This window comes from Rattus norvegicus, chromosome 2, assembly GCF_021556685.1.
Source record: "Rattus norvegicus strain SHRSP/BbbUtx chromosome 2, alternate assembly SHRSP_T2T, whole genome shotgun sequence".
Classification (NCBI taxonomy): domain Eukaryota; kingdom Metazoa; phylum Chordata; class Mammalia; order Rodentia; family Muridae; genus Rattus; species Rattus norvegicus.
This window is the reverse complement of record NC_141535.1, coordinates 198,925,739-198,940,000: the sequence shown is the minus strand read 5'-3', so window position 1 is coordinate 198,940,000 and position 14,262 is coordinate 198,925,739. Positions and strand designations below refer to the sequence as shown.

At 42.5% G+C, this 14,262-nt stretch overlaps 1 protein-coding gene across 1 annotated transcript in view; it reads right to left on the bottom strand.

The window, feature by feature from the left end:
* Slc25a24 (solute carrier family 25 member 24) overlaps positions 1–14,262 on the bottom strand; it is a 37,914-nt gene that overhangs the window by 6,100 nt on the left and 17,552 nt on the right. The window contains 5 exon segments of the mRNA NM_001127544.1: positions 4,715–4,882; positions 6,788–6,895; positions 7,658–7,804; positions 9,326–9,484; positions 11,436–11,547. Of these exon segments, the coding sequence (NP_001121016.1) occupies positions 4,715–4,882; positions 6,788–6,895; positions 7,658–7,804; positions 9,326–9,484; positions 11,436–11,547 (694 nt within the window).

The window sequence follows — 14,262 nt, the reverse complement described above, 5'->3', positions numbered from 1 at the left end:
CATGATAAAAGTCCTGGAAAGAATAGGAATTCAAGGCCCATACCTAAACATAGTAAAAGCCATATACAGCAAACCAGTTGCTAACATTAAACTAAATGGAGAGAAACTTGAAGCAATCCCACTAAAATCAGGGACTAGACAAGGCTGCCCACTCTCTCACTACTTATTCAATATAGTTCTTGAAGTTCTAGCCAGAGCAATCAGACAACAAAAGGAGATCAAGGGGATACAGATCGGAAAAGAAGAAGTCAAAATATCACTATTTGCAGATGATATGATAGTATATTTAAGTGATCCCAAAAGTTCCACCAGAGAACTACTAAAGCTGATAAACAACTTCAGCAAAGTGGCTGGGTATAAAATTAACTCAAATAAATCAGTAGCCTTCCTCTACACAAAAGAGAAACAAGCCGAGAAAGAAATTAGGGAAACGACACCCTTCATAATAGACCCAAATAATATAAAGTACCTCGGTGTGACTTTAACCAAGCAAGTAAAAGATCTGTACAATAAGAACTTCAAGTCTCTGAAGAAAGAAATTGAAGAAGACCTCAGAAGATGGAAAGATCTCCCATGCTCATGGATTGGCAGGATTAATATAGTAAAAATGGCCATTTACCAAAGGTGATCTACAGATTCAATGCAATCCCCATCAAAATACCAATCCAATTCTTCAAAGAGTTAGACAGAACAATTTGCAAATTCATCTGGAATAACAAAAAACCCAGGATAGCTAAAACTATTCTCAACAATAAAAGGACTTCAGGGGGAATCACTATCCCTGAACTCAAGCAGTATTACAGAGCAATAGTGATAAAAAACTGTATGGTATTGGTACAGAGACAGACAGATAGACCAGTGGAATAGAATTGAAGACATGAACCCAGAAATGAACCCACACACCTATGGGCACTTGATTTTTGACAAAGGAGCCAAAACCATCCAATAGAAAAAAGATAGCATTTTCAGCAAATGGTGCTGGTTCAACTGGAGGTCAGTATGTAGAAGAATGCAGATCGATCCATGCTTATCACCCTGTACAAAGCTTAAGTCCAAGTGGATCAAGGACCTCCATATCAAACCAGATACACTCAAACTAATAGAAGAAAAACTAGGGAAGCATCTGGAACACATGGGCACTGGAAAAAATTTCCTGAACAAAACACCAATGGCTTACGCTCTAAGATCAAGAATCAACAAATGGGATCTCATAAAACTGCAAAGCTTCTGTAAGGCAAAGGACACTGTTGTTAGGACAAAACGGCAACCAACAGATTGGGAAAAGATCTTTACCAATCCTACAACTGATAGAGGGCTCATATCCAAAATATACAAAGAACTCACAAAGTTAGACCGCAGGGAGACAAATAACCATATTAAAAATGGGGTTCAGAGATAAACAAAGAATTCACAGTTAAGGAATGCCATATGGCTGAGAAGCACCTAAAGAAATGTTCAACATCTTTAGTCATAAGGGAAATGCAAATCAAAACAACTCTGAGATTCCACCTCACACCAGTCAAAATGGCTAAAATCAAAAACTCTGGCGACAGCAGATGCTGGTGAGGATGTGGAGAAAGAGGAACACTCCTCCATTGTTGGTGGGATTGCAGACTGGTACAACCATTCTGGAAATCATTCTGGAGGTTCCTCAGAAAATTGGACATTGCACTACCTGAGGACCCACCTATACCTCTCTTGGGCATATACCCAAAAGATGCTCCAACATATAACAAAGACACGTGCTCCACTATGTTCATCGCAGCCTTATTTATAATAGCCAGAAGCTAGAAAGAACCCAGATGCCCTTCAACAGAGGAATGGATACAGAAAATGTGGTACATCTACACAATAGAATATTACTCAGCTATCAAAAACAATGACTTTATGAAATCCATAGGCAAATGGATGGAACTGGAAAATATCATCCTGAGTGAGGTAACCCAATCACAGAAAAACACACATGGTATGCACTCATTGATAAGTGGATGTTAGCCCAAATGCTCGAATTACCTAGAACAAATGAAACTCAAGAAGGATGATCAAAATGTGAATGCTTCACTCCTTCTTTAAAAGGGGAACAAGAATACCCTTGGCAGGGAAGAGAGAGGCAAAGATTAAAACAGAGACAGAAGGAACACCCATTCAGAGCCTGCCCCACATGTGGCCCATACATATACAGCCACCCAATTAGACAAGATGGATGAAGCAAAGAAGTGCAGACCGACAGGAGCCGGATGTAGATCGCTCCTGAGAGACACAGCCAGAATACAGCAAATACAGAGGCGAATGCCAGCAGCAAACCACTGAACTGAGAATAGGACCCCGTTGAAGGAATCAGAGAAAGAACTGGAAGAGCTTGAAGGGGCTCGAGACCCCATATGTACAACAATGCCAAGCAACCAGAGCTTCCAGGGACTAAGCCACTACCCAAAGACTATGCATGGACTGACCCTGGACTCTGACCTCATAGGTAGCAATGAATATCCTAGTAAGAGCAACAGTGGAAGGGGAAGCCCTGGGTCCTGCCAAGACAGAACCCCCAGTGGACGTGATTGTTGGGGGGAGGGCGGCAATGGGGGGAGGAAGGGGAGGGGAACAGACATAAGGAAGGGGAGGGGGAGGGATTAGAGAGATGTTTGCCTGGAAACCGGGAAAGGGAATAACAATTGAAATGTAAATAAGAAATAACCAATTTAATAAAGATGGAGAAAAGAAAAAAGAAACAAAAAAGAAAGAAAGAAAAAGAAGAAAGAAAATGACAGCCTTACAATCTTGTAATGCGGGTATGTAAATAGCTTTGAAATCTAGTTTAGTTTACAAAACTAAAAGGATGAGAACTCATTGCAAATCCATGTTAGGGGACACACTGTAAAAAGGCAGACTGCTCATCATCAAAACAGGACAGGGGTACCCAGAGGTGTGAAGAGTGGGCTTTATATATAATTGTAGTTGACTTGAGATAGAATGTTGCAATATCAAGATTTTTATACTGGACGGATGCTGGCTTAGTAGGAGGTGTTTGGGAATGCTACCTCTGTTTGTACTTTTGAAAATAAATTTTATATTAAAATTTCAGTACAGAGAATAAGGAATCAGCGGCAGCCATCTATCTCTGTTGCGGAATATCATGCACATGATTGTGTCAGTCTTCTCCAACAGGCTTCATAGTCGGTGTTTTTACACCTGCCTCTTCCCAATCGTATGGGCCATGCCTTGAGCTACCGCTGTTTAAACGCCTAAAACATCACCAAGCAATACATATTTTTCAGCTCTGTTATAATCTGCAGCAACCTCATTGCACATAAGTGGCCTCTCATTGCCCAAACATTATTATGTGGCACCTGATTGCAGGCCTTATATGACGGATTATTATTGAACCAGTCAGAAGAATAGAGTCTGAGGCATGAAGGAACCTTGAAGGCATTATGTTAAGTGAGGTAAGTCAGACACACATAATATGTCCAACTCCACTAATGAAACGCCTAAGATACATGAAGTCATAGAGACTGGGGGTAAATTAGAGGTGATGGAGTTGAGGAGAAGGTGAGGTAGACCGTTACTGCATGACAGTTTGGGCTGATTTAAAAAAGTTCTGGGAATTTACAGTAGTGAAGGCTGCACTCTAGAGCAAATATAATTAACGTTACTGAATTTTATGGTTAAAAGGGGGGATTTTCAGTACTGTTTTCTCATAATTTCAAAAGTTAACAACATGATAGTTCAAAGGTCTTTAAATTGTATGTTTTAAGTGGGTGAAACTTGTGGCAGGGGGATTGTATCTCAATAAAGCTTTTCAAAATAAAATGAAGTAATTATTTTATAAAAATGAGGAAGGATGTTAAGCTGGGTGGGTAGAGAAGGAGGGGAACCTATGAAGAGGTAAAGATAAGTCTAGTAATAAATCTATGATAAGATAAGCCTTCTGAGTTGTTTCCATTACACGACCTCCCTCCGGAGCTGGAACCCAGCCCCTCCCGTGTGCTGGCTCACATCTGTCAGAGCATGACTAACAAGGTTGAGCTTCATCTGTGGTCTGGCCCATCTCCCCACCAGAACCAGGGGTTCTTAAAGACCCTGAGCCCTTCTCTCACCCCAGCATCTCATGCAATGGTTTGAATATAGTGTGTGTTCAGTAAATGTTTGTCAGATTCCTACGTTTAATACGTGGCCTGTGTGGCAGAGGTGACCCACAGCTTTTTGACCTGAGTGGCAGGAGCGATCCGAGGTTCATGTTCTGAGTTGTCTGAACTCAAATCTCCATGCATGTGTGCACTTTACAGACTGAACTGCATTCCCCATGCCCCGCCCCTAGCCCTGGAGACTGTTAGATGACGAGGGGTGAAGCTGTGTCACCACATCACTCACTTGGCTTTATCAGTGTGAGTTTTAGTTTCTCACAAATTTCTGCTCATTTTTTCTGTGCAGTACCCCCTCCCCTTCCCTCATGCCATCTTCCAAGCTGAATTCGAGTTCATATTCTTGGTGAACAAAAATAAGTATGCAAGGAAATCTACTACAGAAACCACTCCGTACATTCATGATCTCTCAATCAGGGTGCTGGAAAGATCAAAGAACACACCTGCAGATGGACAGACAGCCCAGTCCCCAACCATTCTCCTCAACTCTCCCAGCATTGACACGAAGTCAGATTCCATGACAACCAGCCATCCACCCACCCCTCACACAGAAGCGTGGCTGTCCCCTCACTCACCTCGTACACGGCGAGATCAATGCCTGCGTAAGGAATGATACCTAGTAAATTGGGAACATAGCCTTTGTAAAAGGCTCTAAAGCCTTCATGTTTCAAAATCTTCTTGGCACAACCATATATTCCAGAGTATTGTCCAGTTTTGGCTACAGCTAGCCGGGTTTTCAAAACCTAGATAACCAAAGAGTGCAACTCATTATCATTCTCATTTGTCATCAAACAATTCAAAAGTATTGATTTTATAAAGCACTAACAAATTTTATCTCTCAAGAGAAAGTCCAGTCTGCTGATAGATTCTCCCTTGGGTGTTAGTTTGACTGACTCAGGGGTAGCTCAGTCTACAAAGCAATAACAGCACCAACATGACAGCCTGAGTTTGACTCACAAAACCCACAGAAGAAGCCAGGCTCAGGAATGGACAAGATCCCTGGGGAGGTAAGACAGGAACATCTCTGGGCCAATCACTGAGACTATAACACTGAGCTTAGGGAAGTAAGACCCCCACTCTCAAACACAAGGTACACAGTGTCTCCTGATGAATGACACCTGGGTTGACGCTGGCCTTCACAGGCATATGTATGTGCACACACAAACATGCATGTGCACATACACACATATATGCACATGCGCGTGCGCGCGCGCACACACACACACACACACACACACACAAATCTATTGGCATGAGTTTGCAAAAAGGTTTAAGTTAAGGGTATATTTTGCTTAGGTCTTAATCAGTTACTGGAAAATCCTAGTTGTATCCATAAAATTATCCACATCTCCCATGTTAGTTTTGCTCTAAAGCAGGAGCTGGCAAACACTTTCTGTAAAGGCCAAGTAGTAGCTATTTCAGTCTTTGTAAACCTTGTGAGGTCTGAGTTGAACCTCTCCCAGGACCTACTGAATGAGACTCACGGAGGCAGTGATCAATGTAAGAGCAAGAGGAGTTTAATCCTGACATGTCTGGTTCTCCCACTTCAAGGGGAGACGACCCTGAGCAGACTCTAGTAGAGAGTTGTATATCTTGCAAACTGGGGCAGAATTTGCACAATGGTAACTAGGCCCCTGCGCCTATGATGGAGCGAAACAACTTTCAGATCAGATTCAGTGTGCCATTCAAGACTTTCCCAAGGAGGCGGGGGGGGGGGAGTGCGTTGGAAGCCACAGGTAGTTTTGAGGGACAGTTTGGCTTGCAGCGGTTCCAGGAACTGGCAGCTTTTTTCTTCCTGGAAGGGAGAGGTCCTTGTGCTCAGAGGTCTGTGATGGGAATTTCCCCACTGGCCCTAGATTGGCCCCAAGTCTGACTCTTTCAGCCTCAATTGTAAGGCCTGTTGCACGTTCTTTGCTTTTCTTTGCCTTCTCCCTGACTTCCTCAAGAGTAACAACAGCTGAAGCTGCACACAACAGTCCTCAGGTGGCCCACGATTTGTTGGGCAGCCAATGCTTTACTGGAATGGTGTCTAGTTGGTATTACCGTCCTACAACCAAATCCTCAGCTTCCATTACCGGGGTAATGGTACAAAAGCTCCCCGGAAAGGAATGAGAGTTATATTCTGTATTAGCACTGTGACAGCCAGCCTCTGAGATGTCCCCTGAGGGTCCTGTCTCCAGGAATGCTCTGCTTTGCACAATCCTCTTCCACACAGTACCAGGGTAATTTTGTGTAGCCAGCAGGGTACAGAGAAAGTGACAGCAGACAGCAGTGTTCATCCCTCCCAATCTCTTTCTCTCTTCTCGCTCATAGCACTAAAGGAAGCAAGTGACCACGCTGTGAAGGTACACAGATCATCTAGAAAGGCTTGCAGGAGAGAATGATGTTTCCAGTCAGCAGCCAGCGAGACCCGGCAGCAGCCACAAGAGTGAGACTGAGGAGTTAGCCTCCAGAGGACCGCAGCCCTGGCTGACGCCCTGACAAGAGGTGATAAAAAAAAACCTGGAGCCAGGGAAACCCAGACTCCCAGTTGCCAAACTGTGAGATGGTAAAGGCTTGTTTAAACGGTTGAGTTTGGGTTAACTTAGTACACAGGTACAGCTACCCATTCATACACCACCACACAGTCAGACCACAAAGGTACTTGCCTCCATGGGATAAATAAAGGTCTGTGCAGTTGCTCCAGCCATGGAACCAGAAATGAACCTCTCAGAGGTCCCTAATTTTTGTCCTTCCTCGGTAAGCAGTTTCTTATACTGAAAAAAGAAAGGAAGGAAGGAAGAGAAAAAGAAAGAAAATTGAAGATGCATATTAATAGCTACTTTATGGTAACTGTGCCCCTCCCAAATTCTTATGTTAAACCCTCACCTCCATTGCTATGGTATTAGGAGATGGACTGTTTGGAGACAATTATGCTTAGAAGATATTCTGGGGCGTCAGGATACAGCTAGCATCCTCATCAGAAGGTACACCCAATAGCTTACGCTCTGTCAAACCGTGCACCAAGGCCATATATATGACTGCAGAGCAAGAAGTCAGGCAGAGGGTCATCTCAAAAGATGAAACCCACTCCTGTGTTTTAATCTCATCAAAAGGGATGCTGACAGGAAGGCAAATGACTCATTGACTATCTCAGCCAGTTGCTCCAATTCTTCAACTGTCCTGGCCTCTGCCTGTGTGGAGTGCAGGGAGAAGCCAGACCCCTGCCTTCGGGGAATTTTTGAACTGAACACTATTCCATTCACGCAGCGGAACGCATATGAACAGTTTTCTTTCCAGGATGAGTCACCTAGGTAGCTTTGAAGACCTACTTAGGAAGGAGTAGGGGACAGCCTCCCTCTATAAATGGTATTACGGCATTCTAAGAATTGAGCTGTATGGAGTCACTGAGTTTATCTAATTCTAGGCTCTCGTAAGGAATTTCCTTGTGAAGAATTAGGAATGAAGGCACTGCATGCTGAGCCTTACTGAGTCAGTCAGCTAGCTCCTTTTGTTAGTCCACGGATGAGAACAATTACCTGTTCATACGCCCAGAACTTAACGGCTGTCTCTGGAGCTATTTTAATGACATTGATGCCATTTCCTCTCCAAAGAGAACGGATTCCTCCTTCCTTTACCATCTGCCGAAAGCCTCCAAATATGTTCATTGATTTGGAACCGTGAACCTAAAAGTGAAAGCGAAGAGTCACGGGATACTTCCAAATCCTGCTGACACTCCTCCTAAAGTAGGTCTGAGGCAAACACAAACACCAGGTTCTGGATGCCCAAGCCTATAGTGAGTGTCTCTGATGGGCTGCAGCGTCCCACTCATGCTGTCACGCGTGAACACCAGGAAAGAAAGGCGTTAGGGCTGCACAGGGCATAGACAAATGCAGTCCTGAACTTGGTACTTTCCCGGATTCCGCCCTGAGCTTCCTATCCTTGACTGATGTGATCCTTTCTTTCTTCCTGGTAATAAACTGAGACCATGAGTCTGTATTTTTATGAGGCCATCTAGCGAGGTATTATCCTGAAGGAGACTTTGGAAAGGCCTTCAGACGTGTGGAGACTACAATCCTAACAGATCCATTTTATTTTAAATAATAAACTTCATGATGACAAAGGAAAATGCATGCTTTCTTGATATCCATTTACTAAAGAAAACAGCCTCTCTATAAATGTCTCCCATTCTCTATAAAGCGCTAGATCCCTAAACACATTTTGGAATTGGATACATCATGAATGAATAGTAGCTTAAATAATGTCAGAAATATTTTGTTCAAACAGTTTAAAAATAAAAAGAATGCTGCCTGTAGGTATGACAAGCACAGCTTTTAAAACATTTTAGGGAACTGTAGGATGGTCCTGTGGTAAAGAGCACAGGCTGCTCTTCCAGGCACAGGTTTGGTTCCCAGCACACACATGGCATCTTATGACCCTCTGAAACCCTAGTTTCAGGGGATCCATGGATATTGCATGTATATGGTGTACATACATTTGGGCAAAACCCCCATACACATAAAATAAAATTAAAGCATTCTTAGGCAGCCACTATGTTCTTCTAGAATATATGCTGGTGCTTATATAAGCTAAATTTAGAGCCATCCTCGTTAGACACTCTGCCCATTGTGGGATGGAAAAACATGAGATCTCGGAGGTTGAACCAGTTTAGGAGCCAAGGCTCTGGCCGTTAAGCTCTATTATGCTTCCTCTACTCTTTCTCGTAATGGAAATTTTAATTCTCACACCCTCGGGCTCCTCATACGTAAAAATAAAACCAAACCACCTGCTTTGTTGGCTGCTGTGAATAGTAAATGGGCTCCCATCACAGATGGATGTCTTGTCTTTTTTCTCCACACGGGCAGACCAATGCCAGTACGTAACCAAGTCTGTCCAGAAACCCAGGTCTTTTCTGCTAAGCTTAGATCTAGAATCACTTTTGAAATTACAGTATTGTCACCAAGATTCTAGACTTAGGAAATCTGCTTTCTCAAGTCATAAAATCCAAGAAAAATATAAGTAATTTAATGAGAAACCTATATTACCAGTAAAGTTTTTTAATTAAGCATTTAAAGTCACGGAATACCAAAGACTAATATTTAATTACATACAAGTACTAACAATGAGACATGTGCCTGATCTGAGGGTTTATGGCAGAAGAATACAATTTTCTAATATATAAAGGAGGCACAAGGTGTGCGACTCACCTGCATCATGACCTTTAGGCGATCCAAAGGAGCGGTGCTTGTCCTGGAGACAGCACCAGCCACACCTCCTGCCAGGAGCTGCCTCCACCACTGTCCTGATTTTTTCTCATCTTCTGTGAATTCATCCGGAATAGTTAAACTATCGCCTATGTCAATTCCCTGGTCAAATGGAAAGAGATCCCAGGGTTCTTCAGTCGCAAACAGGTAAGCCCAGAACTTTCTTTTTGTGTTAGAACTGCTACTGTTAGGATCAAGGTTCTTGCTTGGGATTGACAGCGAAACAAGCTGAGCGCTAAGAGTCTAGTCACACAGAACATCACACAGAATCTTCGCACAAGACCAGGAACCGTCAGCTACAAAGTCCCAGGGCCACAGCTTTCTCTTTTTTTCCAAGTCGGGTGACTTTTATCGAAAGGGTAATAGTTTACCACATTTAGTGAGTCCCCATCAGTCCCTTTCCACAATGCTGGAAAACCACATGGTTGGTGACAGCTTTGACAAACTACCTAGCCAGTACCTCAGAAACTCTGTCACACTTATGCCCTATACTCACCTTCTACATAGTTTGAGAAGAGTTTTATCATTATGATATTTATTTTTGCAACTTAATTGTCTAAATGCTGTGGTGGGTATAACTAGGACAGAGAGCACTTTCCTAACATGTCCCAGACCCTAGCACCACACCCACAAAAAAATAACCTTGGCGTAAACTTTATGGGCAAGAATGAAAGGTCATAAACCGTGCTGGTAGTAACGCTCTCATCCTCCGTTTGTTCCCAATAAAATGAGTTTATGATTATAACGTCAAATGTCATCAATGATCCCCAAAGATATAATACTAAGTTCACAGTGTAAAATTTATACTCGTAATTGACTTTATAATGGTCTGTGTAAACTTAGACATTGTTACTAGTGAACAAAGTGAACCCTCGGTGTATTGAGTGGGAGTCAGAGATACTTCTCTCCAAGTACAGAAGACAAGCCCACAGGTTGAGTGAGGGGTGGGAGATCCTGCAAAAGGTCCCCAAGGACTTCAAGGAACTGACTGCATGATGAACTTAATTTATACCAATATATTTTAGCAGAATGTTAATGAATCAATCTCAGTAAAATTTTGTGAAGCATCAGCTGGTAGGAAATGCCAACCACAGAGTCATTCAGTGAGTAACACGTGCCTCATGACAGCACTAAATCTAGGCAGCCTGCCCAAGTGAGCGGAGGCCCAAGAGGGGCCTGAGGTCATATCATCTTTAGCAATCTAGAAGCGCAGGGCTGATTTTGGTAATGCACGTCCTCTGACTACCGGACTTCTGTGACAGAAGCAGAGCATGCCAATGAGGCCCAGACAGCTTGTTCATCAGGATGGGATTTCCTCCAAGTTTTGAGAAAAGCTGTATTTATGCCATCTTGGGGAGGCTTTAAAGATACTCTATAAATGTGTACATAACAGAATAGACAGAACTATAGGAATCAAATATATCCCAGGACTCTCTTCAGACTTGGTCACCCTTCCAAGGGTGTTATGGTGCTCTTGGGTGGTAACTCCTGTGAACCAGAGTTCCATTAAGGGAAAAGCGACTGCGAAGACTAGCAGCCCAGGCAAGAACTTCAGTGCTGTGGAAAGGTTGCAATGCTGCAAGTCTAGAACCAACCTAGCTTAACTGCCTTTATCCCCCTTAATTTCTATTTATTGCCCACCTCTGTATGTGACGAACATCCTTGTGACTATTAGGTAAATCCTTTGGAAGAAAAGAGTGACCCCTAGATTCCACCAACACAAGGGCTAAGAACATCATTACACAGCATCTGAGCTCCATAGTAGAAATTTCCCTACTTTGCTGTGAGCCTAGAAATCTGTTGTTTCTACCAATGTATTTGAAAAGTGTTCTGATTTATGATTTTCCTTGCACCATTAATTTTATATATATATATGTATATATATATAATTTCCATGTTATGACACTGAATTCAGGGTAATCTGAATTATGTTCCCAGGGTCCCTCATTTAGATACAGAATAAATTCCCTTTGTCTCCCTTGAGGTGAGAGCCGTCTCCTGCATCAGCACTACACCTATGGCTTAAAGCTACAGACACACAAAGCACACTTACAGTAGAGTGTTTCCAGAAACGAATAATTTCCTCAATGTCTGTCACAGGGTTAAACAAAAAGTAATCCCTCCATTCATTCCAGTCCACGGTCATGGTCCCGTCAGAGTCGATGCTGAAAGTTTAAGCAGATGATTAAAGAAGGAGATAAATGAATGATAAGCACACAGGGCTAGCACTATTGCCTACTTTACAGAATGAAAATCTTCCTTCCAACTTAATGTTCATACTGAATTTTAAAAACCCCTGGTAGGTTTAAGAGGTTCAGTGACAGGGCGTTTGGTTAGGAGGCATGAGGCCCTGGATTCCATCTTCAAGAAAAATATTCCACTTGCAATTATACGTTGCTGGAAATAGAATCTATTTATTACAGTCTTTTCCAGTCATTTTCACTATTTGGAGAAAACTGGATCCAAATATTACAAAGAGAGCCCACCGGAAAATGTCTTTAGCATTCTGTCAAACTCAAAGTCACTGGGCTAAAAGACACAGAAACTAGACAACAAAATATTGAACAGTGCAAATGAATGAACTCTGGTCCTTTCCCCCTCTCTCATCAGTTCAGGATTATTTCTTAAAACCCTACGCTTACAACATTTGGGTCTAATTTTGAAATAGATTCAAACTACACTATCAATTTTCTTCTTCACCTCTTATCAATGAAAGAAAATTAGCATACTGAGCATGGTGGCACACATCTTTAATCCCAGGACTTGGGAGGCGGAGACAGATGGATCTCTGAGTTCAAGGCTAGCCTGGTCTACAGAATGAGTTCCAGGACAGCCAGGGATACACAGAAATCCTGTCTCAAAAAAAAAAAAAATAGATAAATAAGTAGATAGATAGATAGATAGATAGATAGATAGATAGATAGATAGGAAGGAAGGAAGGAAAGAAATAAAACTGTTGTAAAAATATAAAAAAAGTATCACTGTCTTTTACCCCAATTAGGTCCGGCACCTCAGTGTCCCAAGACATCTGCTAGATATCTTGGCGGAAACACATCCCAACTCCGCGGCTGCCCAGTGTCTCCAGCCGCCACATACTTTCCTACACTCAAAACGTCACATAAAAGAACACACAACACAATAATCCTTGACCCAATTGATAAGATATAATTGTCCACCTAAACATACAAGGCCCAATACACATCCATCCCTTAAGAACATTCATAACAACCTGTAAAGGTACAGCGTGGAATCTTAACGTCGGCCGCCATATTCTCCTCCCACAGCTTCTCTCCCACTCCCTCCAGTCTCCTTTCTGTTCCTGTCTCCTCCTCTTCCTTCAAATTTCTCTCCCACCCATCCTTCCTTCTCCTCCAATGACAGGCCTCCTTCTATCCTGTACCTGCCCTCACCTGTATTTCCCACCCATCCTTCCTTCTCCTCCAATGACAGGCCTCCTTCTATCCTGTACCTGCCCTCACCTGTGTTTTACAAATTCAATGGGAAGGTGGTTCTGGTGAAGTCACCTGATTCCTGACTGGGCAGCTGTCCTTGGGGCAGTGGAATTAGCATCAAAATACAGATCACTTCAGGGCAAACCACAACATAAAACTAGGAGTGATTCTAAACAATCTAATTCTAAATGCCTATGTTTTGAGTTTTGAGAAATCCTCATTTTTCAATTCTGTGTAAGTGGTAACAAACTCTGAGGGGTGTTGTTACTGTTGTTACTGTTACTGTTGTTGTTGTTGTTGTTGTTGTTGTTGTTGTTGTTGTTGTTGTTTTAACAAGCTTCGTGAGAGAAAGCCCATTCTATGAGATTTTTCCTATAAACAATGCAAAATCACACCAGACATGCTCAAGGGGCTTGGTTATGTATTGAATTAAAGTGTGTGAGGAAAATGTTTTGGTGTTTCCTCACATTTTATTTTTATATGACAGTGACACATGCAGGTGGCATACAAGAATGGAATTTTCAGATACTCATTATTAAGTTTTCAGTGCCATTTCTGTTTTATGTGCTTATATACAAAATTAGTGTTGAACTTTTACTTGTCCCAGAGCAAAGGCGTCAACACTACACATCTGCTGAGGATCCTGCTCATTGCTTGTGTTCAAAATGTATTCTGGGTTGTGGTATTAGTGGCTTTGACTTTATCAGTATTTTCTGTTTCTGTGCAATCTAAGCCCAACCTCCCTTTCAGGAGCATGTGCTAATAGGCAAATGTCACCTGAGATACATCCCAGAACTGTACTGTTCTCCAGTCAAAATATGCCCGAGTTTCCACTCTGACCCATGTCATGGGAAAGTAAGTGTTCATCTGGGTGTTTCGTGATGCAGCACACAGCTGACTGGTAATGCATTTGGATCTTTTGTAGAGCTCAGAGCTAGAATTTGCTTTATTCCTAATGCTGTCAAAGGAAATAACAATAAGACGATTTCTGGCCTTAAACAAGATGGAGGGGCATACTCTGTCAATCTAAGGGTTTGTCCATCATTGCTTTTTCAAATAATTAACTCTTTGTTTCATTATGACACAAAAATTCTCAATAAAATATTTGTACATAAACTGAAGACAAGAACACATTTAAAGGATTATACACTGTGATCAAGTCAGTTTCATTCCAAGGACGTAAGACACAGGGACTGGAGAGATGTGCGGGAGTTAGAGCACTAGCTGCTCTTCCAGAGGATCTGGGTTCAACCCAGTACTTACATTGTGAGGCAAGCGGACCAAGCCACCAGACAGAAGAACTGGTAAAGCTGAGCCAGCGTAAACCCTGGGATATCTCAGAATTGGGAACAGTAGGCATGAGGCCAGCCGCCTGCCAACCTATCAGATCTGGAACACATGACTACAACACCCCACTGAGAACCATGA